General features: G+C 41.2%; 1 protein-coding gene across 2 annotated transcripts in view; it reads left to right on the top strand.

The window, feature by feature from the left end:
* The first annotated feature begins 5,082 nt into the window (after positions 1-5,082).
* The window catches only part of GLDC (glycine dehydrogenase (decarboxylating)), a 37,553-nt gene continuing 14,953 nt past the window's right edge, over positions 5,083-27,682 (top strand). The window contains exons 1-15 of one of the 2 annotated variants that reach the window (XM_010288678.1): positions 5,083-5,219; positions 10,567-10,731; positions 13,472-13,529; positions 13,680-13,681; positions 14,246-14,393; positions 14,649-14,845; positions 18,552-18,648; positions 19,680-19,785; positions 20,843-20,982; positions 21,714-21,794; positions 22,351-22,448; positions 22,946-23,030; positions 23,122-23,163; positions 26,483-26,625; positions 27,541-27,616. In XM_010288678.1, coding sequence (XP_010286980.1) covers positions 5,155-5,219; positions 10,567-10,731; positions 13,472-13,529; positions 13,680-13,681; positions 14,246-14,393; positions 14,649-14,845; positions 18,552-18,648; positions 19,680-19,785; positions 20,843-20,982; positions 21,714-21,794; positions 22,351-22,448; positions 22,946-23,030; positions 23,122-23,163; positions 26,483-26,625; positions 27,541-27,616 — 1,503 coding nt within the window. In that variant the 5' untranslated portion in view covers positions 5,083-5,154. Of the gene's footprint in view, positions 5,220-10,566; positions 10,732-13,471; positions 13,550-13,679; positions 13,682-14,245; positions 14,394-14,648; positions 14,846-18,551; positions 18,649-19,679; positions 19,786-20,842; positions 20,983-21,713; positions 21,795-22,350; positions 22,449-22,945; positions 23,031-23,121; positions 23,164-26,482; positions 26,626-27,540; positions 27,617-27,682 lie in introns of both variants that reach the window. The other variant, XM_010288677.1, reaches the window with a different exon arrangement.

Genomic DNA, 27,682 nt, shown 5'->3' on the forward strand with positions numbered 1-27,682 from the left:
CCCGGCAGCATCCTCAGGCTGCCTGTGCTGCCCGGGCGGGCTGGGTGCGCGCAGGTGGCCCGTGTGAGAGGAGGAGGAGGAGGAGGAGGAGGCAGGGCAACAGGTGATGTTGGCTTTCTTCCCTCCTCTTGGGAAGCTGCTGGTCAGACTCAGCGGCTGGGACAGGCACTTTTCTGCTGCTGTCCTGCAGCATTGTGACACGACTGACAGTGCTTTGGAACTGTCTTGCTTCAACATAATCTGATTATTATCATTATTTTTAAAGGAGATCAAATTAATTGCTAAAGCAAGAGAAATTAATTCAACCTCTTTTTCTTATATCAGCTGTTCTGAAGATCTTTTTCCTTGATCTCAGAAGATGATTTTTTTAAAATATCTGACATATTGTGAACAAAATATCAGACAAATAGTCTCTTCCCATTTCTGTTCTAAGTTTTGCGTAGCTCAAACTGCTCCTCTGACTTAATTTCTTTTGCATGCTTTCTCTCTCTTTTCTTCCTGTATTATATTATTTTGCAGGTGTCTTACAAGTTCAAGGCCAATGTACTGTGCTAACCACGAAAAAACTAGCAGAAATAATAGTATTATCATTTTGTAATCTGATTATTCACTCCCTGTTACAATTTTTGTGATATATTTTGCCTTTTCTACCTGCTGGTGTAGCAGTCATGAAGTGACCTCATAGAACTACTACTGGGAGCTTCAGTGAATTTTCTCCACAGTTCTAAGATAGCAGTACAGCAAGATTAATGAACTTTATTCTGGGTACTGTCTTTGATCGTATTACCTAATGATTTGATGAGGGGAATAAAGATCAACTGCAGTGACTTAGCTGGCAATTTTATTTTTTGCTGAGCAAGGTTCTTAAAGAATTTATAGGGTACACACAATAAAATGAATTCCAGATAAAGGCATTTCAACTTGTGTTGTCTTAGAAAACTGGAAACAAACAGCTGGGTGTGATGACTAGTTTCCAACCATTTTTTAACTGTAGTAATTTTTTCAAATTCTATTTTATTTCCCTGTTTTGGGTATTGCTTCTTTATTTCACCTGTTGCTGGGGAGAATTTAAAAAAATAACAGAAACCCAACACAACATCTTGCAAGCTCTGTTTTTTTCAGCCATATGTATTGAAATTTGCCGAAATCCTAGTCTTCATCTGGTTTAGCTTTAAATAAGTAAGTAAATACTTACAAGAATACATTGTTTCCACTACATATGCTCCAAGGTAGGTACTTCATACAGCAGAAAAAGTCTGTGTAATCTTCTGGGTTTGGTGACATTCTTGCTGACCAAACCGGAAACGTGACAATTTCCTTTTGATTTGAAAATGAATTTTTAAGCATACATAAGATCACTCTTGTGGTTAGCCATCTTCTGCCTTTATACTAGTGTTAGTTATTTACAGAGTGACCAATAAAGTGTTAGACACCCTTCAGAAATAATTTTATGGGAATACACTGGCTTGATGGACTGGGAAATACAGCTACCGCAGAGACGCAGGACCCTGCTCAGGCTGGTGGGGACCTGGGGAGGTCCTCAGCCCCTGCCCAGAGCGGGCTCAGCCATGGGCTCAGACCAGGCTGCTCAGGCCTTCAGGCTGTTGGAACATGAAACTCCCCAGGGCTGGAGATCCAGCTCCACCGCTGGGCTGTCCTCACGGGGAAAAGCCTTCTCCTTATCTCCAGCCTCAGCTTCTCGTGTTTCAGCTTCTGCTGCTGCCTCTCGCCCTCCTGCCACACACCGCTGTGAAGAGCCGGGCTGCATCTTCTCCCTTCCCTCCTGTCGGTGCTGGGGATGCTGTTAAGAAGGTTTCAGTCCCTGGCTCTCCAGTGTTTGGATGCCAACATATGTGTTGATTTCCCTCACCCTTGTCTACAGCTGTTTTGCTTGAATTCAGAAACGTGCCAGTGTAAAGCAAACACTGAATTCGTGAAATTTAAGTCATCATAAATCTACATGGACTTCTGTTTGGTCTTAGGTAAGCCAGCCCGTACAGACAAATGGGGGCTATTGACTTCCGTTATTCACGAGTGTTCATCCTAGGTCTCTTCAAAGAGGCACGGCAAATGTGGGAGGTGTGTATCTGAGCTGTACTGCTGCTGTTGCCTTCATAGTGACCAAAGGAGCCGGGTCAGTGAGGTGAGGCAGCAGTGGGGGGAGTGTGCCCTCCAGCTTTTCACTACCCTGATTAAAACTAGTGGTGTAACCGTCCTCGCAGGTAGCTCATAAAAATGTTATAATTAAAAGTATATTCAGTGCTGGGATCTATTAGCGCAGGTCTTCTAGGTGGGATGTAGTTCTACTCTAAAGCTTAATTGCTTCTTAGGCTGCTGACAGTCTCACGAGGCTTTTTGCTTTGTGCCTTGAGTCATTTTGGAAACTGATTTATTTCAGGGAGCTCTAGCACAAATTCAGTATCTTCATGTGGTTGTTGTTGGTTGTATTTGCTGAGAAATTACTCTAGAAGAAACATCCAGTCGAGCAAACAAAGGAAATGCCATCTGGCACATAGTACAGTATTTGTGGTATGTGTTTACTGCAGAAATCTCACTGTTAACGCATTTTTGTGTGTGACATTGGGCTAGTGAGCAAGTTAAATGATAGCCAACTTCTGCCTTCAGCTGCATTTGGAGTTAAGAAAGAAAATTCATTACCATTTAAAAAGAAATCATTGATGTTTGAATTTTGCAATAATACAACCCTCCCTCTCAAACTGCACCCAAACTGTCTTTCATCAAACTTTTGGCTTTCAAGTAGTAGAGGAAGATGCAAAAAACCAAGTGCATCTTTCTGAATAAACTGTGTGGGAGGAGCATGGGGGAATGGAGCTGCTCACTACGGTTTAGAAACTTTGCCCTGGACATTGCTGAGTTCAAGTGTAATAAACACATGACTCTTGAGTCTCCAGAAAAAATTTCAGTTTACCGAAAATAAAAAATTAATCTTTATACATTAGATCTAATAGTAACACTGAGTAAAAGGCAGAGAGGAAATGAACTTTGAAGTGAGAACTGAAGATCAGTAAAAAAATAACTTTGTAGAAGGTATAATGAGTCTGTGGAAGAAATAATTGAAAACCAGAAGATTTTTTTTTTTAATTAATCTTTATACCTCGAATGCAATAGTAGCACTTTGAGCAAAATGAAGAGCAGAGAAGAGTATTGAAATCAGAGCTAAAGTTATAATATCCCTGTTTATGGCTGCAGAAGAAATTAATTCAACACTGAGATAATTTTGTGCCACCAGATTCCAAAGCATTAACTGTTTTGACTTGATCTCTCTTGCTGGAGTAACTTACGGGAAGCAAATAGGTTTTGAGACATCCAGGGCCCAAGCTATTCTGCTTTGGCGATTTGTAGTCTTCTGTTCCAAAGTCTGCTTCTCAAGTTGCAGTGCAGAATGAACAGAACTTGGTGCAACTGCCCCAGCACAGCATTTTCCAAGGGCTGACTGGGGGGAAAAAGAAAAAAAAGATCTACTCCTCATACCTAGGAGGCTTGGTGTCCAATTCCACCCAAGTCTGTTGGGTTGGGCAGGCCAATCTCTGCATAATCTTAGACAGCCTACTGACCATCATTCTGCATCCTTGGATACTAAAATACTTTGTAGATCTTTTCCCTTTGGCAGATATTGGGTAGCATTATTCATTGACTACTAGGAACGGGTTGACTGAGTGTGATTTTTGCACAGCCTTCAGGACACTGAGAAGTACACAGAAGCAAGACCAAAGACTAAACTATGGTTGAGGGAGGGAGAGAGTGCAAATACTTTCCATCTGAACACTTCGAAAGAATTCTGTTGTAATCCCTCCAAACTAGATTGCCAGACTCATTTAGGAGTTAATCTTAAATGGAATTTCTTAAGCTAGAAATAATGTATTCACACTTTTAATAAACTGGTGAGGCATACTCGAATTAAAAGAACTGTTCCATTTTATCAGCTACTTAGGGAAAATGTGAGAAAATAAAGTTCTTGAATACTAAGAAATTACTCTTGGGTGCTTGGTGTGAGCCCAGTTTGTGCAAATATGTCTCCGTTAGTAACACTAAATCATAGTGTTCCCTGGGCTGTATCAAAAGCAGTGTGGCCAGGAGATTGAGGGAGGTGATTCTGCCCCTCTACTCCCTCTGGTGAGACCTTATCTGGAGACCTGTGTCCAGCTATGGAGCCCTCAGCACAGGAAGGATATGGACCTGTTGGAGCGGGTCCAGAGGAGAGCCACAGAAATGCTCAGAGGGATGGAACACCTCTCCTCTGAAGAAAGGCTGAGAGAGTTGGAGTGGTTCAGCCTGGAGAAGAAAAGGCTTTGGGGAGACCTTACTGCAGCCTTCCAGTACTTAAAGGGGGCCTATAGGAAAGACAGGCACAAACATTTTAGTAGGGCCTTTGTGATAGGACAAGGGTTAATGGTTTTAAACAGAAAAAGGGTGGATTTAGACTAGCTATAAAGAAGAAATTTTTCACAATGAGGGTGGTGAAACACCAGCACAGGTTGCCCAGAGAGGTGGTAGATGCCCCATCCCTGGAAACCTTCCAGGTCAGGTTGGACGGGGCTCTGAGCAACCTGATCTAGTTGAAGATGTCCCTGCTCACTGCACGGGGGGGCTGGGCTAGGTGACCTTTGAAAGTCCCTTCCAACCCAAACTATTCTGTGATTCTGTAGTTGTGGATGGCTGTGGCTTCACCCAGTGCTGATTCTGCAAGGTGTAGCTAGTAGAAGTTGCCTTCTGAGATATATTGTAATGCACGTGCAAGAGACCCAGAATCTACATTGCATTCGCACAAAAAGGGCTCCATAAGCTGTTTGCCAACAGCTGTTTCTCTCACTAGTGTTTCCACCCTGTTATTATTGAGTTGTTGCATTTTCCAGAATTTTGGCAGAATTTAAGCTTTTCCAGAATATTTTACCAGCTTATTGTTTTATCTTTACCATTCCTGGTTTGCACTTTATTCTGCTACTGTTTATACTTGCATCACCAGTGTTGCATTTTTTTTACACAGGGGTACAAGGCATTTCAGTTAAAAACTGTTAACGTTATATGTAACTGTAGTTTTCTGACATCATTTCTTTTCAATTAGGTGAAAATGAAATCCTTGAAACTCTATACAATATTGCAAGCAAGAACAAGATATGGAGGTCTTATATAGGCATGGGTTATTACAACTGCTCAGTTCCTCAGCCCATTGCACGGAATTTGTTGGAGAATGCAGGATGGTAATGTACCACATTTTCTTTTTAAACTCGTATGTATAAATATATGTTTGAAGTTCGTCTCGTGAACCAGCATAGACAAATACACCCCAACCTATTTTTCTGAGTAAGGCTTTCATATATTTGATAGTGATGTGTAAGTGTGGGAACTGTCTGGTTCAAGCTGAAGCTGGAAAGGAAAATGAATACTTCTTACTTTAGAAGATGCTTTTTCTGTAAAATATTTCATTGATTTTTGTGACTTTCATTCACAGCTTCTATTTATTATGAATTAAAACAAGAATATTTGTTTGCTTTAAGGCAGAATACAGACTTAACTCCTAAACTAAAATAATTCTTTCCTAACTTCTGCCTAAATTTAAACCAACTCCCTCTTCCACGGGTATATGCAATTTTGGGTGGAGGTAGTTAAATACTATGTAATACTGTGATTATGGTTTTCTTATGAGGAAGCAAGAAGCCTTGAAAGTTTTAAAAGCTTTTCTCTTGGTGTATTCCTTTCTTGATTTTTCTTTTTTTTTTTTAAACCAGAGACCTTCAAGAGTTTGAATGTGTATCCATAAAGTACATTCTTGTCTGAATAAAAAATTCTCTGGTGCCTGAAACTAGGTAGAGAGCAATACTTGATAATTCATTTACAAAGAGGCTGAGAACATTGTACTTCATTCTCATCACCCCACTGATGTTTCAGTTTTTTGGGACAAGCAGAAGAGTAGCCTGTCTGACAGACTTGAATTTGGATGTTGTTGGTTTGTTGTGGTTTTTTTTTTTTTTACTTAAATGTAACAAGGAAAATATTTTAATGTATTGATTTGTATCTTGTGAACAGCATTAATCTAAATAATAATGGGGTTTTGTCTCTTGATGGACTTTTCCTGACAAAAGCACTAAGGCTTGATTATAAATACTCATTTAGCATTGACATTTCTCTAAAAAACTGTAACTCAGAAATGATGTAACAGAAAAACTAAATTTAATGTGGAGTCTCGCTTTCCAACAGACTGAATACACTGATACGCTGCATTGTCTCGTTTGGTTTACAAGTTCCCTTACCTCTAGGCAGTAACATCCTTTTTTTGGTACTGTATTAAAGTAATAACGGTTGTCTTTATTACTGAGTAATTTTTATTTTAATAAAAGCAGTATTTAAAGGTGGTTTTTATATATATATATGAACCCAACCAACCAAAGAGTCAAATTAGTCAGTGTAAAAAGCCATTGTTACTTAGATGCTGTATTTTTTGTACTTTGGGTTGCCATAAATGGGTCTATATATCTGTAGACCTCCAAGTCTATGTATTTTTTAGACTTATCTTCTCTATTTGCATCTCAAACTTCTGAACTGATGAAAAAGTTGCATTGTTTGGATTCAAGAAATCTATGCACTACCTCTATGCAAAGTTGTATTTGGCCTTATCCCCACCCAGTTTTTGCGATCTAAATGTTTCAGTACAGTGCTGCAAAACAAACAATCAGTTGCTAGAGGCAAAAATAAGTACAGTTAAAAAGTGGACCAAAATGAACTGCATATTCTTAAATCCTAAAAAATTATTTAGTGCTAATAAAACAGAATCCATAAATCTGTTCATGGTTTGTCCAGCGAAGTCAAACTAGATGGCTGAAAGCTAAACTTTTAGATGGCTCAAGTGAAAGCCAAAAGGCTTGTTGGGGAGAGGGTGTATGCATGTGTTCACGTGTGCAAAAGCAAGTGTACAGACTTTCTGGAAGCTGTTTTAAGAAATCAGACCTCTCCCTGCATCTGCTGAGTGTGCAAGGCTTTCCGTGCTAACACACCTCACGCCGCAGCTCCAAGGGAAGTGCTGCCAGCGCAGGCTTTTTGTGTCGGGTCAGTTCTGCTCCTCGCACGTGACGCGTAGTTCCTCACTGCTTGGCGTTCATCATTGCACTGGAACACAGCGTCAGTTTCTAAAAGATTGTTCGCAGACGTCTGCGAACACAGGAGCGAAGGACTTCACAGCATCTAGGACGCTTGGGCTTGCTAGGAGAAGGTAGGAAGCAAAGGGGTAGATTTCAGGAGGAAGCTGTTCAGAACAAAATGTATTTTCATTTGAAAATGGGACCACTGACCCACACTGCTTTCTTTAGAATATTACCACAAAAGTCTTCCCAAACCTCAGATTCTGTTAGGAAAATACCCAGCACTGTTGGAGTTTCAAAACATTTTGAAGCATTTGGACAATGACCTACAATATCTCTCTACACAATAAAATCTGAATAGCGTAATTACTGTGAGATAAAACTGTCTGACCAAAACTATGCACTGGTAAGTGCCTGGGAAGTCAGCATGCAGGAATTTCTTGTGCTGGTAGCTTTAGAAAAGCACAGGCGTCCTTTTTCTTTGTCTGAATCCCATTTAAACTACTTCTGTGTTCGTGAAAGAAGCTATTTCAAAACACTTGGGGTAGATATTTTTCAGATCACTTTTTATCCAAAGAACACTTTGATTGGTAGAGAACACACAAAGTAATTTCTCTTGTGGCCCTGAAATGCTGCAGTTAAAATTCCAGTCCCCTACGTGAGGGATTTGATGTAGTCACAGAAGGTAGAGGATAAGAATCCCTTATTTTTGATACTCGATTTCCTTTTGGCCTTGGTTACTGGCTGCTAACACTTCCTTGCTCCTAGCAATCTGTGACTAACAATTCTATGGGGTGGTAGTCTTAGAAGTGTTTTCCATACACTGCTTAGTTGATGCTAACAAAAGTATTAGCCTGTTTTTTCCAAACAAATAAATAGTCGTCCGAAGTGTAACTTACTTTATCCTTAGAACATCTCAACTTTGAAATGCAGGCAGAAGGATTTATTTTGGGGCATACCACCAGTTATATGACTTTCAGCACAGACCCCTCAAATGTATGAATACCTGTCATCTGTCTGCTGGTATGGATGCATAGTCCTTCTTCTGCTGTAGACCATATTAACATATTCATTAAATTCTTTCACACCCAATGTGCTAAAAAAAAACCGAATTAATTCTGTGCCCTGCCATGAACATAAACGAATAACTGAAGATGTGGAGAATATTTGGTTTCAGAAATAAGCTTACATATAGGCTTCTTATTAACATATATGTCAAAACAGTATAGTATTAATTTCAGGGGCTTAAATGGGGAAAAATACCTATCAGATCTTGAAAATCAAGAAGGCCTTTAAAGTCACACTAAAACCATACAACAGAGCATGATGCAGAGGTCTCCAAAGCACAGCTGACTTGATGCCTTTTCCTCCAGACATTAAATATGTAAGAATAAAGTACCTGTACCAAGGACATCTGCAATCTTTACATTGGTAGTGTAACTTAGTAAACTTACTAACTAGTAGCACTTGTCATTTAGGTATTGCATTCTGAAAATTACTGCATACTGTGCAAAAATCTGATATAAACATTATGTAGCTGGTTTCTACTTGAAGACCAGATACAGAAAGCTGCAAAAGGAGCGACAAAACATGCCAAATTGGCAGTAAATTCAGTGTTTATGCTTTGAGGGGAAACTGGCACGTCTCCATGCCTTATCATAAGAGTATCCAGCTTTCTCAAACCCATGGGTAACATACTGTTTTAGGAACACCCTTACAACTGCTCTTCAAAGATGCATAAAGTGCCAAGTGATGCATCTAGAACTCTTATATACAGTACGGCGTTTGGTAGTTTTACAGGCTGGATGGAACTTCTTGCTGCTGGATGGCTCCTAGTTGTACAGCTTTAGTCTGTCTCTTTCTACACTGCAATGTCTATATATAGGTACATATTTAAATTAAATACAGCTTGTTTTGTTTTGTTTCAGTTTTGGCCTTACCAGTGATGTCAAGTCCATAAAAGTCAGATAATCAAAAAATTTCATGTATTCATGACTGAACTTCAATCTCAGTTTTTCAGTGTTTTCAGATGCATTATCTTTTTTCTGTAGCTCGTATATGTTGGTTTCAAATTCTACTAGTGGTCTGTCCTTTACTTTAAGTTTGTTTCACCTTATTAATTGTCAGCTCTCAAAAAGAATAGTCGTTTCATGTCAGACTTGGCTAAGAAGCAGGGAAAACCTTCCATATTTGGGGAAATCATCAATATTTATCTAATGTAATATATACCTATTGCTTTCTGTTTCTGTACTGAATAGTATATGTAAGAAATTTGAGAAGATGCATCATTTAAATATACAGTAAATACATTAGCATCATCTATTACACTTTGAGTTCACTTATTGAGTATGTCCTCCTTTCTAGCTCTTCCATTCTCTTCTTCAGGACTTTTTTCCTACCTTGTCTCTTGCATTGCTATCTTATTGTTCCTCTCATCTTGTTCCATACCACAGGATCTGCAGCTTGTTCTTGCAAAATCTTTGTTGCTCACCTTCTATTAACGTTACATGACTTGAGCTTCCAAAAACTTCACTGTCTTTTTAAGGATTATACATTCACCCATAAGCATATTTCAAAAGTCTCGGGCTTATTACTGCCCTTTCAGGAGACAAACTGTTGTCTTCTTCCATCGTTAGAAAACAGAGGCCACAAGTGTTCCCACTTACCACTTTTTTCTGGCCACTACTCTGAATTCAAACTGGTATGAAGTCTGTCCTGAACAACCATGGAATCCAGGAACCAAATTTTCAGCAGTGAGAGGAGAGCCTGATCTCTGTTCTTGCCTTTCATCCCTGGATCCATGCTGCTTTGTTTTTCTGGACTGTTAAAATGGAGTGTTTCCCTTAGATTGTTGCCTTTTCTCAGGCATTGCTTACGTTGCCTCTGTTTTATTCTCCAAATGACAACAGATAAAACTCACATCAGTCTCACTTCCCTTCACTAACATATATGGAAACTGTCATTTCACAAGAAGTTGCATATTTCTGAGCTTTGATACTGTGAAATGCTGAGTGCCTTTCCTCCCATAAGCATGGAGAAGATTTAGCAAGTAAAGACCTGCGAAATAACATTGAAAGATAATGACAATATCTAGATATGATTGAACTAAGCATCCTCATTTGGATATTGTGACTTGACTCAGTTATTCCACTGTCAGTGCTTACTTCCCCTCTCCCTTCTCCAAGATGCGCTCACACCTATGTTTTAAAAGCTATTTCTCTTTTCAAGATGGAGAAATAGAATTCTTCCTCTGTATAAAGCCAAGTCAATACCGGAAGAGAAAATATTTTCAGGTTTCCAAGACAGTAATAAATTACAGCCATCTAAAAATAACTGTTTTCTAGCAAACTTTCATGTTAGGGAATTATGCTTTATAATTTATTTTTCCTATGACACAGTTCAGTTATATATTGGCATAATTCTGTTACACATCGGTTTTCCTAGACCCAAACACAGAATTCTTTTCTTACAGGGTTACCCAGTATACTCCTTACCAGCCTGAGGTTTCCCAGGGCAGGCTGGAGAGCCTGCTAAATTACCAGACTATGGTGTGCGATATCACAGGAATGGATGTGGCTAATGCATCTTTGCTGGATGAGGGGACAGCTGCTGCAGAAGCCATGCAATTGTGTCACAGGTACTATCTTTAAATGTATGGTTAAATCACAGCAGGAAGGAATTCGGGAGCTTGGAAGGTGTCTTTCATGGATAGGTGAGTGGGTTGAAGTTGAGCGTGGTCTTTTCTCTGCCAGCAGATCACTAAACAACTATAGCCCATGTTATTAAGTTCCCAGAGAAGTTCACAGTGTTGATGTGAATGTTTAACTCAGACACCTAAAGCCTTAAGAAACCTAAGGACCTAGAGACCAGGGGGAAGTCTAGAGTAAGGAAGACTTCCCTTGATGGAGGAGGGTCATGTTAGAGAATACTTAAGCAGACTGGACATACACAGGGCCATGGGCCCTGATGTGATGCACCCATGAGCGCTGAGGGAGCCGCCTGACGTCATTGCGAGGCCACTCTTGATTATCTCTGAACCATCATGGCAACTGGGAGAGGTGCCTCAGCACTGGAGGAACGCAAATGTCACTCTTCTTTTCAGGAAGGGCAGGAATGAGGATACAGGGAACTATTGGCCAGTCAGCCTCACCTTGATACCTTGAACGCAGTGGAACAACTACTAGTCCTGGAAACCATTTCCAGGCGTGTGAAGGACAAGAAGGTGATCAGGAGTCACCAGCATGGATTCACATGGGGGAAGTCATGCCTGACAAATCTGTTAACTTTCTAGGATTAAATGGCTGGCTTGGTAGATGAGGGAAGAGCAGTGGATATCATCTACCTTGATGGTGTCCCGTAGGATCCTCACAGAGAAGCTGAAGAAGTATGGGCTGGATGAAGCGTGAGTGAGGTGGATTGAAAACTGTCTGAATGCCTGGGCAGTGATCAGTGATGTGAAGTCTAGTTAGAGGCCAGTTATTAATGGCCTACTCCAGGGGCAACACTGGGTCCAATTAATGGTCTGGATGATGAGCCAGAGTGTATCCTTGCTGATGGTACAAAACAGGGAGGAGCAGCTCATACACCAGAGGGTTGTACTGACATAGAGAGGGACCATGACAGGCTGGAGAAATGGGCTGACGGGAACCTCAAGAAGCTCAACAAGGGAAAGTGCAAAGTGCTGCACCTGTGGAGGAACAACCCCAGGCATATGGGGTACATGGTGGGGGCTGGCAGGCTGGAAGGCTGCTTTGCAGAAGAGGCCTATGGAGGTCCTAGGGGACACCAAGTTGAACATGAGCCAGCAGTGTGAATGGTATCCTGGTCTGCATCAGGAGGAGCCTTACCAACAGGTCAATGGAGGTGATCCTTGCCCTCTCCTCAGCACTGATGAGGCCACACTGGTGTCCGGTTCTGGCCTCCTCAGTACAAGAGAGACATGGACCTACTGGAGAGAGTCTGGCTGCCCTACCTGTGGCACCAGCTGACCCCAAACACAAAAACCCGCCCGAGGGGCGCCCGCCGCAGACACGCAGGCCCCTATGGCTGAGGTGCTCCTCCAGTTGCTGGCACTGAAGTCCACTCACTCCCCTCACTCCAGTTGCTGCACCGTGGACGTGTGGATCCTCCATGGTCTGACTCCAGACGCTGGCACCCAGACAGCCACATACACCCACTCCTGCGCATGGAGTACAGGTTCCTCTCACCCATGGACAGAACCAGAAAGGAATTTAACGCTAAGAGAGGACAGACAGTTGGGTGGAAGTGCATCAACCAGCAGCTATTTATACATGACTGTCCCTTTTTACCCCCTTACCCCTCTATTTCCTTACACTTGTTCCTCCCAGAATCACCTAGCTGTGTCCCTTTTCCCTTCCACACCTCATGAAAAGCCCTTGCAACCCCAGAACGCTCTTGCCCTGCATCCCATAACGTCTCTGCCCCGGAGGGGTCCAGACAGTGTGTCTGGGTTAATTAATTTGGCTTCCCACCTTCCTTGGGGCTGCTCTGCTCCTCTGTGCTTGTGGAGATGGGTCCCTGGTGGGCTGGTAGCTCCTGTGGTGGGCCTGGGAGCAGCAGGGACAGGGTGTTATTTGGGTGTCCCCCCCACAACCGTTGCCTCTCTGTGGGCGTGCAGAGCAGCTTTTATCACATAACCTCAGTCTGCGGCGTGAATCTCCGGTGTCCATGAACACCGAAGGCAAGAATTGTTTTTTTCTACTAGTGGTTAAAAGGAGCTTTAAAAACTGGTGGAGTATGTCAGTCCTAAGTTGCTAAAACTGAAACTGTTAACTGGTGTATCCGAATTTACTGGCAGGGATCGGCATTTGAAAGGCATCTGCAAATCAAATTAAATCTGAGAGGTGATTGAAGGTCACTGTAGGTCTGTGTATCAGGAAGGAGATTACATAGCAGAGACTGTGTTGTAACTATTTAATTGTTCAAAGCATCAGTCTGACATAAAATCATGTTTACCAGAGAAAACTAGGCAATTGCCTTAGTCTCCATTTTACTATTATGATGGCCCATGTTTGGTTATCCAGGCAACACTGAAAATCTGTATTAAAGACCACAGCTGTACTCCTTTAAAAGAGTATATGTGTGTGGAGGCAATTGTCTCCTTGTTCTGTTTCACAGTCTGTTTTAATTTTTGTCATGTACGAATATTACTTGAGTGTCTGAAATGCACTTTTCTTATTTTAAATGGACCAGAGCTTTCATTTAATCTTAAACTTAATTTGGATATGATAATCAAAATTTAAAACTGCCTTTGAACTTAGGAGGACTCACATTTAGAAAACGAATTAATTTTATTTCCATGGAAAACAATATATTCTTGATATGTAACCCTTCTTTTTTTCCTTTTCTGAAAACAGGCACAACAAAAGAAGGAAGTTCTATGTAGATGCCCGATGCCACCCTCAAACTATAGCAGTGGTCCAAACTAGAGCAAAGTAATGTTTTTCTCCATTTTCCACCACGTCTTTTCACTTATATTAAATAATTTTTCATGTATGCCTCTTACACCATATACCTATCATTTTTGGAATGTAGGATTATGCTTTCTTTGCAGAATATAAGCAGAAGTTTGTTAACATTTGCTTCTACTTTTCCATTCAAATACAACTGAAAGTAATTAAAGATGTCTAAAAAGAGACTAAACATCTGATAAAAAGAAAGAATTTTATTGTCCCCTTGTTTGCGCAGATACATACATTTGGTTATTGAATTCAGTGTGATCATTTTTTTTAACTAGGAAATGAATTACCCTGGATAGCAAAACCTCTCTTTTAATGAAAGCTAAATCCATTTTAAGTTTACAGTTTAAAGTAACCATCTTCTAAAAATATGACTTGGTTCTCAAAGTTAAACATGCCAAAGCAACAAAATGTTGATATCAAGTAGCTTATGCATCCTCTGCTCTGCTTTGCTCCATATTTATGATGATGGTATCAAATGCAATTATTTTTCAGTATTATATACCATGACATGAAACTTTCTCAATGTTTAGTGCTGCAAAGCAGGTTCAACTCTCTGTATGTTAAAGAAAAAAGTCATATGTAACTCCAGGAAAACATCACATTAATTATATCACTACAAGGCAGGATGTGGTTTGAATATGTTGTCTTCTGCATGTTTTTGTTTTCCAGTTATACAGGTGTTATTACTGAGCTCAAATTACCCCATGAGATGGATTTCAGTGGAAAGGACGTCAGTGGAGTATTATTTCAGTATCCAGACACTGAAGGGAAGGTGGAAGACTTCTCTGAACTTGTTGAAAGAGCTCATCAGGATGGGGTAAAGTAAATTTTATAGGTCTCTCAGATTTCAAGCTGATACATCAGCCATAACCATAGAAACTGTTACATGAGATAACATCCAAAGCATTCATCATCAGCTCCGTGCCATTTATAACCATTACAACCATTGCATCGCAGCTCTGTGCAAGTGGTAGGGAGTCACCTGAAGATAGGCCTTGCTCAAACTTAGCTCCCGTGCAAACACCGCTCCTTCAGAAAAGAGGCTGACTGCTCTGTGCACCTCTGTTTGCAGACTCTCACCTGCTGCGCGACGGATCTCCTGGCTCTCTGTATTCTGAAGCCTCCTGGAGAGTTAGGGGTAGATGTTGTCCTGGGTAACTCCCAGAGGTTTGGCGTGCCGCTCTGCTACGGGGGACCCCACGCGGCATTCTTTGCTGTCAAGGAAAACCTAGTGAGAATGATGCCGGGCAGAATGGTGGGCGTTACGAGGTAAGGGCTCCCTTCGCCGTTAGTGTCTTCAGGGAAAATCGAAATAAAACACGTTATGACTATCTTCTGCAGCCTTTTTGAGTAACAGCTGACCATGTTGTTGTACCGAACACCTTTTTTCTTGAAAACTGGAAGACAAAAAGTTGCCTTCAGTTTTTAGGAAGTAAGGTTAAAGAATTGCATTTGCGTGGAATGAAGCTGTGACCTATCTATAGTGCTTGCTGCAATGTGGGATGAAGAGGTAACGGAAACAGCAGAGAGGATTAGTTGTGATGGCATGAGGCTTTGCAAGCTAAGTTATTCCACTTGTTCTGTACTGCTATACCTCTTCCTCTGACATACAGTCATTAAAAACATAAATGTAAGAAGCAGAAAATTCAGTGAACCTCCTAAATAGAATCATATAGTCATAGAATCTTTGAGCTGGAATGGACCTTCAAAGGTCATCTAGTCCAGCCCCCCTGCAGTGAGCAGTGACATCTTCAACTACATCAGGTTGCTCAGAGCCCTGTCCAACCTGACCTGGAAGGTATCCAGGGATGGGGCATCTACCACCTCTCTGGGCAACCTGTGCCAGTGTTCTACCACCCCCATTGTGAAAAAGTTCTTCCTTATATCAAGACTGAGTCTATACTCTTTCAGTTTAAAACCATTACCCCGCGTCCTATTGCAGCAGGCATCACTGAAAAGTCTGTCCCCATCTTTCTTATAAGACCCCTTTAAGGACTGGAAGGCTGCAATAAGGTCTCACCGGAGCCTTCTCTTCTCCAGGCTGAACAACACGAACTCTCTCAGCCTGTCCTCACAGGAGAGGTGTTCCATCCCTCTGAGCATTTCTGTGGCCCTCCTCTGGACCCACTCCAACAGGTCCATGTCCTTCCTGCGCTGAGGGCTTCAGAGTTGAATGCAGTACTCCTGGTGGGGTCTCACCAGAGCGGAGTAAAGGGGCAGAATCACCTCCCTTGACCTGCTGGCCACGCTGCTTTGGATGCAGCCCAGGATACGGTTGGCCTTCTGGGCTACAAGCGCACATTGCTGGCTTATGATGTCCAGCTTTTCATCCACCAGCATCCCCAAGTCCTTCTCAGGAGGGCTGCTCTCAATCCCTTCATCCCTGGCCTGTATTGAGGTGTTGCCTCGACCCAGGTGCAGGACCCTGCACTTGGCCTTGTTGAACCTCATCATGAGGTTCACACCTCGGGCCGATTCCTTGAGCTTGTCCAGGTCCCTCTGGATGGTGTCCCATCCCTCAGGTGTGTCAGCCGCACCACTCAGCTTGGTGTCATCTGCAAACTTGCTGAGGGTGCACTTGATGTCACTGTCTGTGTCATTGATGAAGATGCTAAAATGTACTGGTCCCAATACGGACCCCTGAAGGACACCACTCATCACCATTCTCCATCTGGACATTGAGCCATTGACCACTACCCCCTGGATGTGACCATCCCACCAATTTCTCATCCACTCAATAGTCCACCCATTAAATCCGTCTCTCTCCAATTTAGAGAGAAGGATGTTGTGGGGGACCATGTCAAAGGCCTTACAGAAGTCCAGATAGATGACATCAGTAGCTCTTCTCTTCAAATTTTAGTCAAGCTTAAACAAAGCAGAGGAATAGCATGCAAAAACTTACCTCTAATTCCTGTTATTGGTGACATATTTTGAATTTTGGCAGGATTTCTAACTGGGAATAGTAGAAACGTGAAGTAATTGTCAATGGAAAGATTTCATATCTTTGGCGCAGAAGTTATTCAGAAGTACTTCAGTAACCAAAATAAATAATGACATTAACAGTTATCAATAAGCTTAGCAATATTTCATTTGTATGGTAATACTCCTTCAAATAGATCTTCAGTCATCCTGCTTATTGTAACGGTATCCTTAGGCTTTACTCATAGATCTGAAATCTGATCCCCAATTCAGACTTTGCTCAGAAGTCTGGTACAATCTTTTACAAAAGAAGATTAACCCTATTTATCAAAGTCATGCTACTGCTACTCTGTGACTACACCTAGTTTAATATTTTTAGTCTACTTTCATCTTTCCACATCTCAAGAAAGTTGGAAAAGAAAATGTTAAAATGAAAAAGCTACAGTACTTTCTCAATGCAGCTTTCTGCCATGGATTTTTTTAAGTTTTTGATCACAGAATAACAGAATGATTGAGGTTAGAAGGGACCTCTGGAGGTCATCTGGTCCAACACCCCTGCTCAAGCAGGTTGACCTAGAGTTAGTAGCCCAGGACCATGTCAAGATGTCTTTTGAAGATCTCCAAGGATGGAGACTCCACAGTTTCTCTGGGCAACCTGTACTAGTCCTCAGTCAGCCTCACAGTGAAAAAGTGTTTCCTCATGTTCAGGAGGAACCACCTGTGTTTCAGTCTGAACCCATTGCCTCTGGTTCTGTCACTGGGCACTGCTGACACAAGTCTGGCTCTGTCCTCTTTGCACCCTCCCTTCAGATATTTATATAACGTTGATGAGGTCCTCCCTGAGCCTTCTCCAGGCAGAAATGTCCCATCTTTCTCGGCCTTTCCTCAGAGGAGAGGCCTGGTCCCTTCAACATCTTTGTGGCCCTTCACTGGACCCTCTCCAGTACGTCCGTGTCTCTCTTGTACTGAGGAGCTCAGAACTGGACACAGCACTCCAGGTGTGGCCTCACCAGTGCTGAGAAGAGGGCAGGGATCACCTCCCTTGACTTGCTGGCAAAGCTTTGCTCAATGCAGCCCAGGATACCGTTCACCTTCTATGCTGCATGGGCACACTGATGGCTCACGTTCAACATGGTGTTCCCCAGGACCCCAGGGTCTCTTCTGCCAAGCTGCTTTCGAGCTGCCTGGCCCCCAGCATGTACTGATGCTTGGGGTTCTTTGCCAGGGGCAGCACTTTGCAATTCCACTTGTTGAGCTTCATGAGGTGCCTGTCAGCCCACTTCTCCAGCCTGTCAAGGTCCCTCTGGATGGACTGATGATAAACTAAGCTGTATAGTCAAAATCCCCAACAACTGCTAGAGTAAAAATTATTTAAATGTCATATAACTGGTGCGCAAGTACTTGGGGCAAGTAGTCTAGTTATTCAAGCGCCAACATATGTGCATAAATATATATATTTTTTAAAAATAGTATCTCCATTTCTTTTTGTGGCTGTTCTGAAAGTGTTCATAGTTTTAAAGGGTATTAGATTGTTTCTTACCTCTCCACTTTTAACATGTTAGGAACCCAAAGGACCTCTTAAACGATGGATTGGCCAGAGCACTTTCAGTTATTTCACACAACCTTGTTGGATGGGTTATTTTTGTATACAAACTCAACATGCTTTTACTTAACATCATCAGAAAAGATGCTGCCATGCTGCCTTCTCAGTGTTTGTTCAAATTAAGTTCTGGATTACTATTCAGTTAAAACAGCTGCAATAATCTGTGGCATTTTAAGTCAAATACCAAGTTTTGGTGTAGTACGTTTAGAAAACTCACTGTGTGCTCTACCTGACCAGACACACTTGCCAGCCATGATGTAAATAGAAATCTAGAGACTTTAGTCTCACTCTCTGTTTGATATCACAGCTGTCCTGACTTATGCTTTATTCTCTCTAGCACCCTTCTGTCTCAGAGGATAGATAACTAGTTTCAGGTTTGCATGCATAGAGCCCAGTGTCTTAAATTACTGTAAATGTAAAGTAACAGAAGCAACATTTTCACTTGTGACTTAGAGATGCAAATGGAAAGGAAGTGTACCGACTTGCTTTGCAAACACGAGAGCAGCATATCAGGAGGGATAAAGCTACCAGCAACATCTGCACAGCACAGGTAACCTGTCACGCTTTATTTTCAGCGGTAGAAAGGAGCCAGTTAAACCAAAAGCTTATAGTCCTAATATCACAGTAATTTGAGTTAGCTTTACTTTTGAGAGTTTCTACTAGAAAAATGAAGAACATTGAAATATTCTGGTGTTTGTGTATTTATTTGGAGTCCTTTGAAAAATGGAACCCTGCTTGAAAAGAGTGCATTAATATCTGTTTCCTTTAATAAAGATTTTAGCCCTGAATTTTGTGGCATCATGAGTCCATCTGTCACATAGGGTGAATGCCACTGAGTAGTGCTGTGTTTGTGATGAATGAGACAGATTTCTTAATAAAACAGGGGGAATTCTAATAATCTGAAATTGCCCACTCAAGGCAAAAAAAAAAAATCCGTTTTAAAATTCTAAAACTACTTGTTCAAATTACCACAACTTGTATTTTGGCAATGTGATGTGATGCAAATTACTACATTGCCAAAGAGCTATCTTTACAGGAAAATACCATGATAAAGTAAGTAATTATCCAAAATAGTTATCTTCAGAATGCCTCCGCAGACCTCCAGCCAGGCAAGTTCATAATTTTTCTACTCCTATCAATGTTTTGATCATACCCTTAGTATTGTGCCAGATTTTGAGAAGGGATTATTAATATTAAAAGGAGCTTAATTACTTAGTATTCATGAGATATTCCATAAATGTTTTGTACCGATCCTAAACAATGAGTTTCCTATGAGACTAGCTTTATTTGCGAGTCTTCAAACGTCTTTGTTGTGGTAATTGAATTTAAGTTCATGTTTATTGCTGATAAGGTTACATTTCAATGGGTCTTGAATTAATAATCAGTGCTTACATTTTCATAAAGGTATTTTGCCTTTCCCACCTTTTGTTTTGTAGGCAACACATAATCAAGCATAACAGCAGCCGATGATATGTGGTTGTCCCTGGTGCTGGAGAAACTTTCCAGTAAACTAACATGAAATAATCTTTGATGACGGTGGTGATGATAGTAATAATGTCATAAATTGTATTTGGATCCTAGGCTCTTCTGGCTAATATGGCAGCCATGTTTGGTGTATACCATGGGTCTGATGGATTAAGGCATATTGCAAGACGGGTACACAATGCTACTCTAATCTTGGCTGAAGGTAAGTATTTAATATTTGCAGAAACTGTTCTTAAATCCTTACACCTTCTTAAATAATACGTCTTAAATTTATGGGGTTTTTTTTGCCAGCTGATGTGTGTTCTCTCAACTCTAGGGATAACATTTTAACACAAAACTCATAGCTAATGTTTTTGTGTACTTATGATAATGACATCCAAGAATTAGGTATCAATGAGCTTGCAAGCATTAGTTCTGCTTCTTTGGGAAACTAACAGAAGTCTACACAGCAAATCTCTAGATGATAAGCTTCAAATGCTGTTTTCCAGCTGCAAGCTCTGTACTTCACTTACTGGACCATCCTAGCTTACACACAGAAATCTGATCTGCACAGAGTATTAATAACATAGCAAAAATAAGAAATAAAGAAATAGGAACATTTCAGTTCAGTTGGGTGGAGTATCATACCTGCTATGAACACCGAAATCCCAAAGCTTAACAGCTGACCAAAAGTACAGAATCTGTAGTGGAAAATAATGATTGCAGCTGGACTATGTGGTCTGGTAGGTTTTTTTCACTGGCATGACTATCGTTGCTGTCAGGAGGGGCTATGCAGAACTGGAGTGCTGGGAACTGAGGAACGATTGCCACAATTATCCATGCTTTATTTGCCAGCTTAGCCAGAAGACCTTTTGCTGCTGTGAAAAGCTCTAAGACTCTAAACTTTGTTATGGCAAGGTCCATGATGGTTAATACCCATTTACATAACAAAATTTTTCTTTCCAGTCTTGTGATTTTGTCCTTATTGCATTGATATATCAATTCTGCTACTGTATATATTACAAATCTGATGTGTCAGAAGGATCTTCCCTAGACTCAATCTGCATTATTAATTAGGTCTGAACCTGATTTAGATGCATTTTGTGCGCAGTGACATTTCACTAAAAAGCCGGTCATTTTGCTGGTCTGTACACAAGGGGAATACTTTGCTTTATATGTAAAAGCATTTACTTACAACATTGATAGTGTTATTATGCAAGTACGGTGTAAGCAAGCAATACAGTATGCAGCTAATAAAATTAACTTACTGTTTTTTATAGGTCTCAGGCGAGCTGGTCATAAACTACATCATGATCTGTTCTTTGATACCTTGACGATCACATGTGGCTGCTCAGTCAAAGAGGTTTTGGACAGAGCAGCTCTTAGAAGGATAAATTTTCGGATTTATAGTGATGGCAGAGTAAGCAACTCCCTAAACCTTTCAGAAATTTTGTAGCATGACTTTTTCTAGTTTCTAGTCGTTACATGTGCTAAACAGAACAAAATTATTTAAGACTTACTGTAATTTGCTCAGATATATCTATCAGTCAATTATAAAGATAATATAAACAGTGAAGTTAAGTGATGTACTGAACTTCCAGAAACAATAGTTGTGTTTTCATTTTATGCCTATTTAAAAAGTTTATCTAATTGTTTCATGTTAAATGTGCCACTAAGGACTAGAGTGGAGAGACTCAGTGATGAAATGCAAGGTGGCTTACAGAATTCTGGTCCTGTGGCAGTGTTTAAAGACAGATTGAAATCTAAACCGCATTTTAGTAGGCACTAAGGACTTTTTGCAGAGTCTAATATGTTCTGTAAAATGGGATGGGGGGGGAGGAGGCGGTGTAGCAAAATGGGCAATTTTCATATTTCATGGAAAACACTTAGAAACATTAGAAGTGAGGTCACAAGTCTTGAAGCTTGTGAGCCATCTGTCTTGGATGGTTTAGTATGGGAAAGATAGGAATTAGAAAATTTTATGTAAATAAAATAGATTTATGTATCTATTACATAAAATGAAATTACATTTACATATTGTTGGGTAGGTTGATTTTTTTCTTTATTTTCTCATGTGTTCTGGCATATTTTGGCTCAGCCAGAACAAATTAATTAAGGGTTTTGAGTAATTACTGTTACCTTTATCCATAGCTTGGAGTATCGCTGGATGAAACTGTAAATGAGAAAGACCTAGATGACATATTATGGAGTTTTGGTTGCGAGTCTTCAGCTGTAAGTAGACAGTAGTTCCTAGAGATTAAATTATCTGTACGTTTCAGAAGTTTATTGAAAAGCAAAACTGCTCTTGAGACAGTGGGTGTCTATAGGATGACCATTTGTTAAATACTGAGAATTTCAGATCCTCTCTTAAAGAAAGAGGCAGCATGAGATAACAATGATTTCTGCAACCGAGTAATGCCATTTTCTGATTGTGACACTTAGTCCTTTCAGTCAGCTTGGACATCTTGCTTTTAGGCTGCTACTGTTTTTGTGGGGGGTAGGACATGTTGGTCAATTATTTCTCTCCCACTGGAATTCTCGTTGCGTATCATTAGTAATTAGCAGCAACACTTCCAAGACGAGGACTACTGAGACATCTGTACCCAGTTTTAACACAATGCTGTTGTCATGCTAGACATGTATAGGTATGTATATTAATAAGTCTTTTTTTTTCACATCAAGCTACTTAAATTGTGAGGTAAGCTGGTAGTATAAGCTAGTTCTGATAGAAACTGTGAAAAGAGAAATTTCTGTGAAACTATTTGACTCCATGTTTCTTTGTGTCAAGGAGCTAATTGCTGAGGGTATGGGCGAGGAAACCAAAGGCATCCTTAGCACCCCATTTAAGAGAACTTCCAAATTCTTGACACATCAGGTTTTCAACAGGTTTGTGAAATTGCTTTATATTTTATATTTTAATGGAATCTGAAGGTATCTGCTTTCAAAAGTCATACTGGAGTTGGTTGAGGACAGTTTTATAGCTGTATTCACACAGTCACTCATTACGCTGAAATTATCTACTTAGTAGCATATTTAAGTATCTTTCACATTTTAAATGAGCAAAGCAATACTCATGGTCGTATGGGGGATGTGTTTTTCCATTAATCTGCCAGATTGTACAAGCTATTATTTGAGTACATAGTATCCGCATAGTATTATGCATACTTACTGATAACATTTCTGAGTGAATGATAGTAGGCATTTTTCATCCACATTGCTGTTAGCAAGCATAAAGTACTGATTTGGAAAGAAGTACCTAGTATACATTAAAAATTATCCTCAGTCTCAATTCTTTTTTTGTGGCTTTTCCTGTATTAGAGCACAGATCAACCAGCTGGTATAGCTAATCTGCTTGCCTTAACACCACATTTTGTGTCCTCCAGCTATCACTCTGAGACAAATATCGTGCGGTACATGAAAAGATTAGAAAACAAAGATATTTCCCTTGTTCACAGCATGATTCCTTTGGTAGGTATTTACTAAAAAGAGAAAAAAATAGGTACTTACATACATATTTATATATTTCAATAAATACTGACAAATGTGTTTGTATTTTTAGGGATCCTGCACAATGAAGCTTAATAGTTCAGCTGAACTTACAGTAAGTTGCGGTAATACTGTCTTACTTGAGATCCACATAACTAAATTATCTAGACAGTGCCATAGGAGAGAAATAAAGACTGCTTTTGGTCTAGTTGAGCTAGACAACTGAGGAGACAGTTTCAGAAGTAGCTAAAGTCATCAGCTTCCTCTTCCGCTAGGAAAAAAGCTCTGAAAAGCACAGTAGGAGTGCAACAAGAGCAGGAGAGTGAGTGGCTTTGAAGACTCCATTCTTAAAAAAATAATTAAAATAATTTTTGGAATTAGGTACCACAGTCCTGTTCCCTCATGTGGTGCTGCAGCACCTAACTTCTATCTGCTTTAGCCTTTATCCTACAGTCAAATCTTCAGAAATATGGAGTCAGGTGGAACTGGCAATTCATGCTTCTTTATCAGTTTGCTATTTCTTAGGGTAGCACTCCTTTGTCCCACATGAGGAGCTGCAGTCCATGGATATCTTCATTTTTCTAGTTAGTAGCAAATGAAACAGAGCCTTAGCCAGGCTATTTGGTACCAAATGGCTTTTTGACTCAAAACGAGCTTCCTCTCCTCTCTCCCTGTTGGCTTCTCGCTTTGGTCTTTCACTGGGTTTCCTTTTTCCCCTTTCTCTCATTGCCTTCTTTATGTCTTCTCCCTTTTCTGTTTTCTGTCTTGTATACTCCCTTCTAATTATAATGGATAGCAGCAAAACTGTGTGAAACTGAGCGTTACGTACTATTCCACATGACTCCTCTCTGTTTGCCATGTGATCCCACAGCTCTGCATAAAGGTAGGTTCTCCTTCCGACCTAGAAGGAGAAACTAAGAGTTTTTAAGCATCTTCTGAATGTTACAAAAAATGTTACTGGAAGTCATAGAATCATAGAATTGTTTAGGTTGGAAAAGATCCTTGAGATCATCGAGTCTAACCATTAACTTAACACTGCCAAGTCCACCACCAAACCATGTCCCTAAGCACCACATCTATACCTCTTTTAAATACCTCCAGGGATGGTGACTCAAGCACTTCCTTGGGCAGCCTGTTCCAGTGCTTGACAGCCCTTTCAGTGAAGAAATTTTTCCCAATACCCAATCTAAACCTCCCCTGGTGAAACTTGAGGCTGTTTACTTTCCTCTCAGTTGTTACTTGAGAGCACACTAACACCCACCTCACTACAACCTCCTTTCAGGTAGTTGTAGAGTGTTAAGGTCTCCCCTCAGCCTCCTCCAGGCTAAACAACACCAGTTCCCTCATAGAGGTTCTTGACAGGACTTGTCCCTTCACCAGCTTTGTTCTCCAGCACCTCAGCATCCTTATTGTAGTGAGGGGTCCAAAACTGGACACATTATTCAAGCTGCGGCCTCACCAGTGCCGAGTACAGGGGCATAATCACTTCCCTACTCCTGCTGGCCACACTATTTCTGATACAGGCCAGGATGCTGTTGGCCTTCTTGGCCACCTGGGCACACTGCTGGCTCATGTTCAGCTGGCTGTCAACCAGCACCTCAGGTCCTTTTCTGCCGGGCAGCTCTCCAGCCACTTTTCCCCAAGCCTGAATAGTTGCGTGGGGTTGTTGTGAACCCAAGTGCACCTAGGCTTGTTGAACCTCATGCAGTTGACCTCAGCCCATCAGTCCAGCCTGTCCTCTCTAGAGCCTTCCTCTGTAGAGCCTTCCTATCCTCAAGGAGATCAACACTCCCACCTAACTTGGTGTCATCTGCGAATTTACTGAGGGTATGCTGGATCCTCCATGTCATTGACAAAGATATTAAACAGAACTGGACCCAATACTGAGCCCTGGGGAACACCACTCATGACCAGCTACCAACTGGATTTAACTCCGTTCACCACAACTCTCTGAGCTCAGCCATCCAGACATATTTTTACCCAGCAAAGAGTACACCTGGCCAAGCCATGAGCAGCCAGTTTGTCCAGGAGAATGCTGTGGGAAATGGTGCCAAAGGCTTTACTAAAGTCTAGGTAGGCAACTGTCACAGCCTTTCCCTTGTCCACTAAGCAGGTCATCTTGTCATAGAAGAAGATCAGGTTAGCCAAGCAGGACCTGCCTTTCATAAACCCATGCTGACTGGGCCTGATCATCTGGTTGTTCTGCATGTGCTGTGTGATGGCACTCAAGATGATCTGCTCCATAAGCTTCCCAGGCACCAAGGTCAGACTGACAGCCCTGTAGATCCCCAGCTACTCCTTCCAGCTCTTCTAGATGGGTGCCACATTTGGTAATCTCCAGTCAACTGGGGCCTCCCTGGTTAGCCAAGACTCCTGATAAATGAGGGAAAGTGGTTTGGTGAGCATTCAGGAGAATGCTGTGGGAAATAGTGTCAAAGTCTTTACTAAAGTCCAGACAGACAACATCCACAGCCTTTCCCTCATTGACTAAGAGGGTCACCTTGTCACAGAAGATCAGGTTAGTCAAGCAGGACCTGCCTGTCATAAACCCGTGCTGACTGGGCCTGATCACCTGCTTGTCCTCTACTTGCCACATGATGGCACTCAGGATGATCTGCTCCATAATCTCCCCCAGCATCAAGGTCAGACTGACAGGCCTGTAGTTCCCCAGATCCTCCTTCTGGCCCTTCTTGTAGACGGGCCTCACATTTGCTAACCTCTGGTCAGCTGGGACCTCCCCAGTTAGCCAGGACTGCTGATAAATGATGGAATGTGGCTTAGTGAGCACTTCTGCCAGCTCCCTCAGTACCTTTGGGTGGATGCCATCTGGCCCATAGACTTGTGCATGTTTAAGTGTTGTAGCAGGTCACTAACCATTTCCCCTTGGACTATGGGGGCTTCATTCTGCTCGCCATCAACATCTTACAGCTCAGGGGGCTGGATGCCCAGAGAACAACTGGTCTTACTATTAAAGACTGAGACAAAGAAGGCAGTGCCTTAGCCTTTTTCTTCATCCTTTGTCTCTATGTTTCCTTCTGCATCCAATAGAGGATGGAGATTCTCCTTAGCCCTCCTTTGGTTGCTAATGTACTTTTTGTTTTTTACAACAGTAGCCAGATTAAGTTCTAGTTGTGCTTTGGCCCTTCTAATTTTCTCCCTGCATAACCTCATGACATTCTTGTAGTCCTCCTGAGTTGCCCGACCCTTCAGGTCATGAACTTTCCTTTATTTCTTGAGTTCTAGCCAAAGTTCAGTGTTCAGCCAGGCCACATCCTACAATGAGTTTGGAAACTTGTTTTGCTGCACAAGAAATACTTGATTTTTATTTGAGGACAGGGCAGCTTCTTTCCTTCATAGAATGTAACAACAAAACAGGGCTGTCAGCAGAATTTTTAGTTGCAGCAGATGCTTTTTCTTTCTTTTTTTTTTAATAGCCTATTTCATGGAAAGAATTTGCCAACATCCACCCTTTCGTGCCCCTGGATCAAGCTCAAGGGTATCAGCAGCTTTTCAAGGATTTAGAGAAGGACCTGTGTGAGATTACTGGCTATGACAAAATCTCCTTCCAACCAAACAGGTAGGAATTTTTTTCTGAATGTTTGTTCCTTAACAATTGCAAAAAATTATCTCTAAAGAAAATGTGCAAGCCAAAAATGGAAGAAGTTTCTAAGATTAGATTTGACAAAGGGAAGCCTTGAATGCAAGTTTATGAAAACAAGATTTATTTTTTCAAAACTGTAGAACCTTATTTTGTCTTCTCTAAAAGTTTCATGATTTGTTTTTTTCTATTCTTTTAATCTTTTTTCACATGATTTCCTCTCTATAAAGGCTTGTTTCTCCACCATTGCTTGCTTAAAATGGTGATGTTACTGATCTCCTCCTATGAGCTAAAATTAAAGATTTGAAATAGGAATAAGCTGTATGACCTGGCAACTATATTTGTTGAAACTGGTATTTGATGCAGTAGGTTTGACTGAAGAATGCCTAGGATCTGCATGCTCACTGAAGTAAATAAAGCAGAGCTTAATGAGTACTGCTGCAGCTTATTTATGCCTGTTAGTAGTTTTGATACAAAATGAGCAGCAAGGACATACTCTGCTCTTAGGATGTCACTGAAAGAGTTCTTATGTTTCACTAAATACACTGTACTCTGCATTTCAGTATTAGTTTGCCTCTCTGTAGTCAAACACATAGTCCCCTGCTAGGTGCAGAAATGGGGATAAACTCAAGTCACCAAAACGATTTAACTTCATAGTGTAAGCACATAAAATGGCATAACTTTTTTCATCTACTATGTGCAAAATAGACAAGAGCTGTTAATTAATGCTTGTGCATTTGTAATTTAATCCATGGGATGTGTTTCTTTTAATTTGCTGGCACTTGCCTGAAGCTATTCAGAAGGATTAAGGCTGGACAATTTTGAAGTTTCCGTAGAGAGCTGGCACTTTCTGCTTTGTGTGCTTGTGTAACAGGGTTTGTGTTCCTCTTGCAGTGGAGCCCAAGGAGAGTACGCAGGTCTGGCTGCAATCAAAGCTTATTTAAATGCAAAAGGAGAACGTCACAGAACTGTAAGTGTCAACGCTCATGTGGGGGGGAGCTTTGGGTGGGAAGTGGAGAAAGGAGAGTTGGTTCAG

Source organism: Phaethon lepturus, unplaced genomic scaffold (assembly GCF_000687285.1).
Source record: "Phaethon lepturus isolate BGI_N335 unplaced genomic scaffold, ASM68728v1 scaffold16826, whole genome shotgun sequence".
In the NCBI taxonomy this organism is placed as follows: domain Eukaryota; kingdom Metazoa; phylum Chordata; class Aves; order Phaethontiformes; family Phaethontidae; genus Phaethon; species Phaethon lepturus.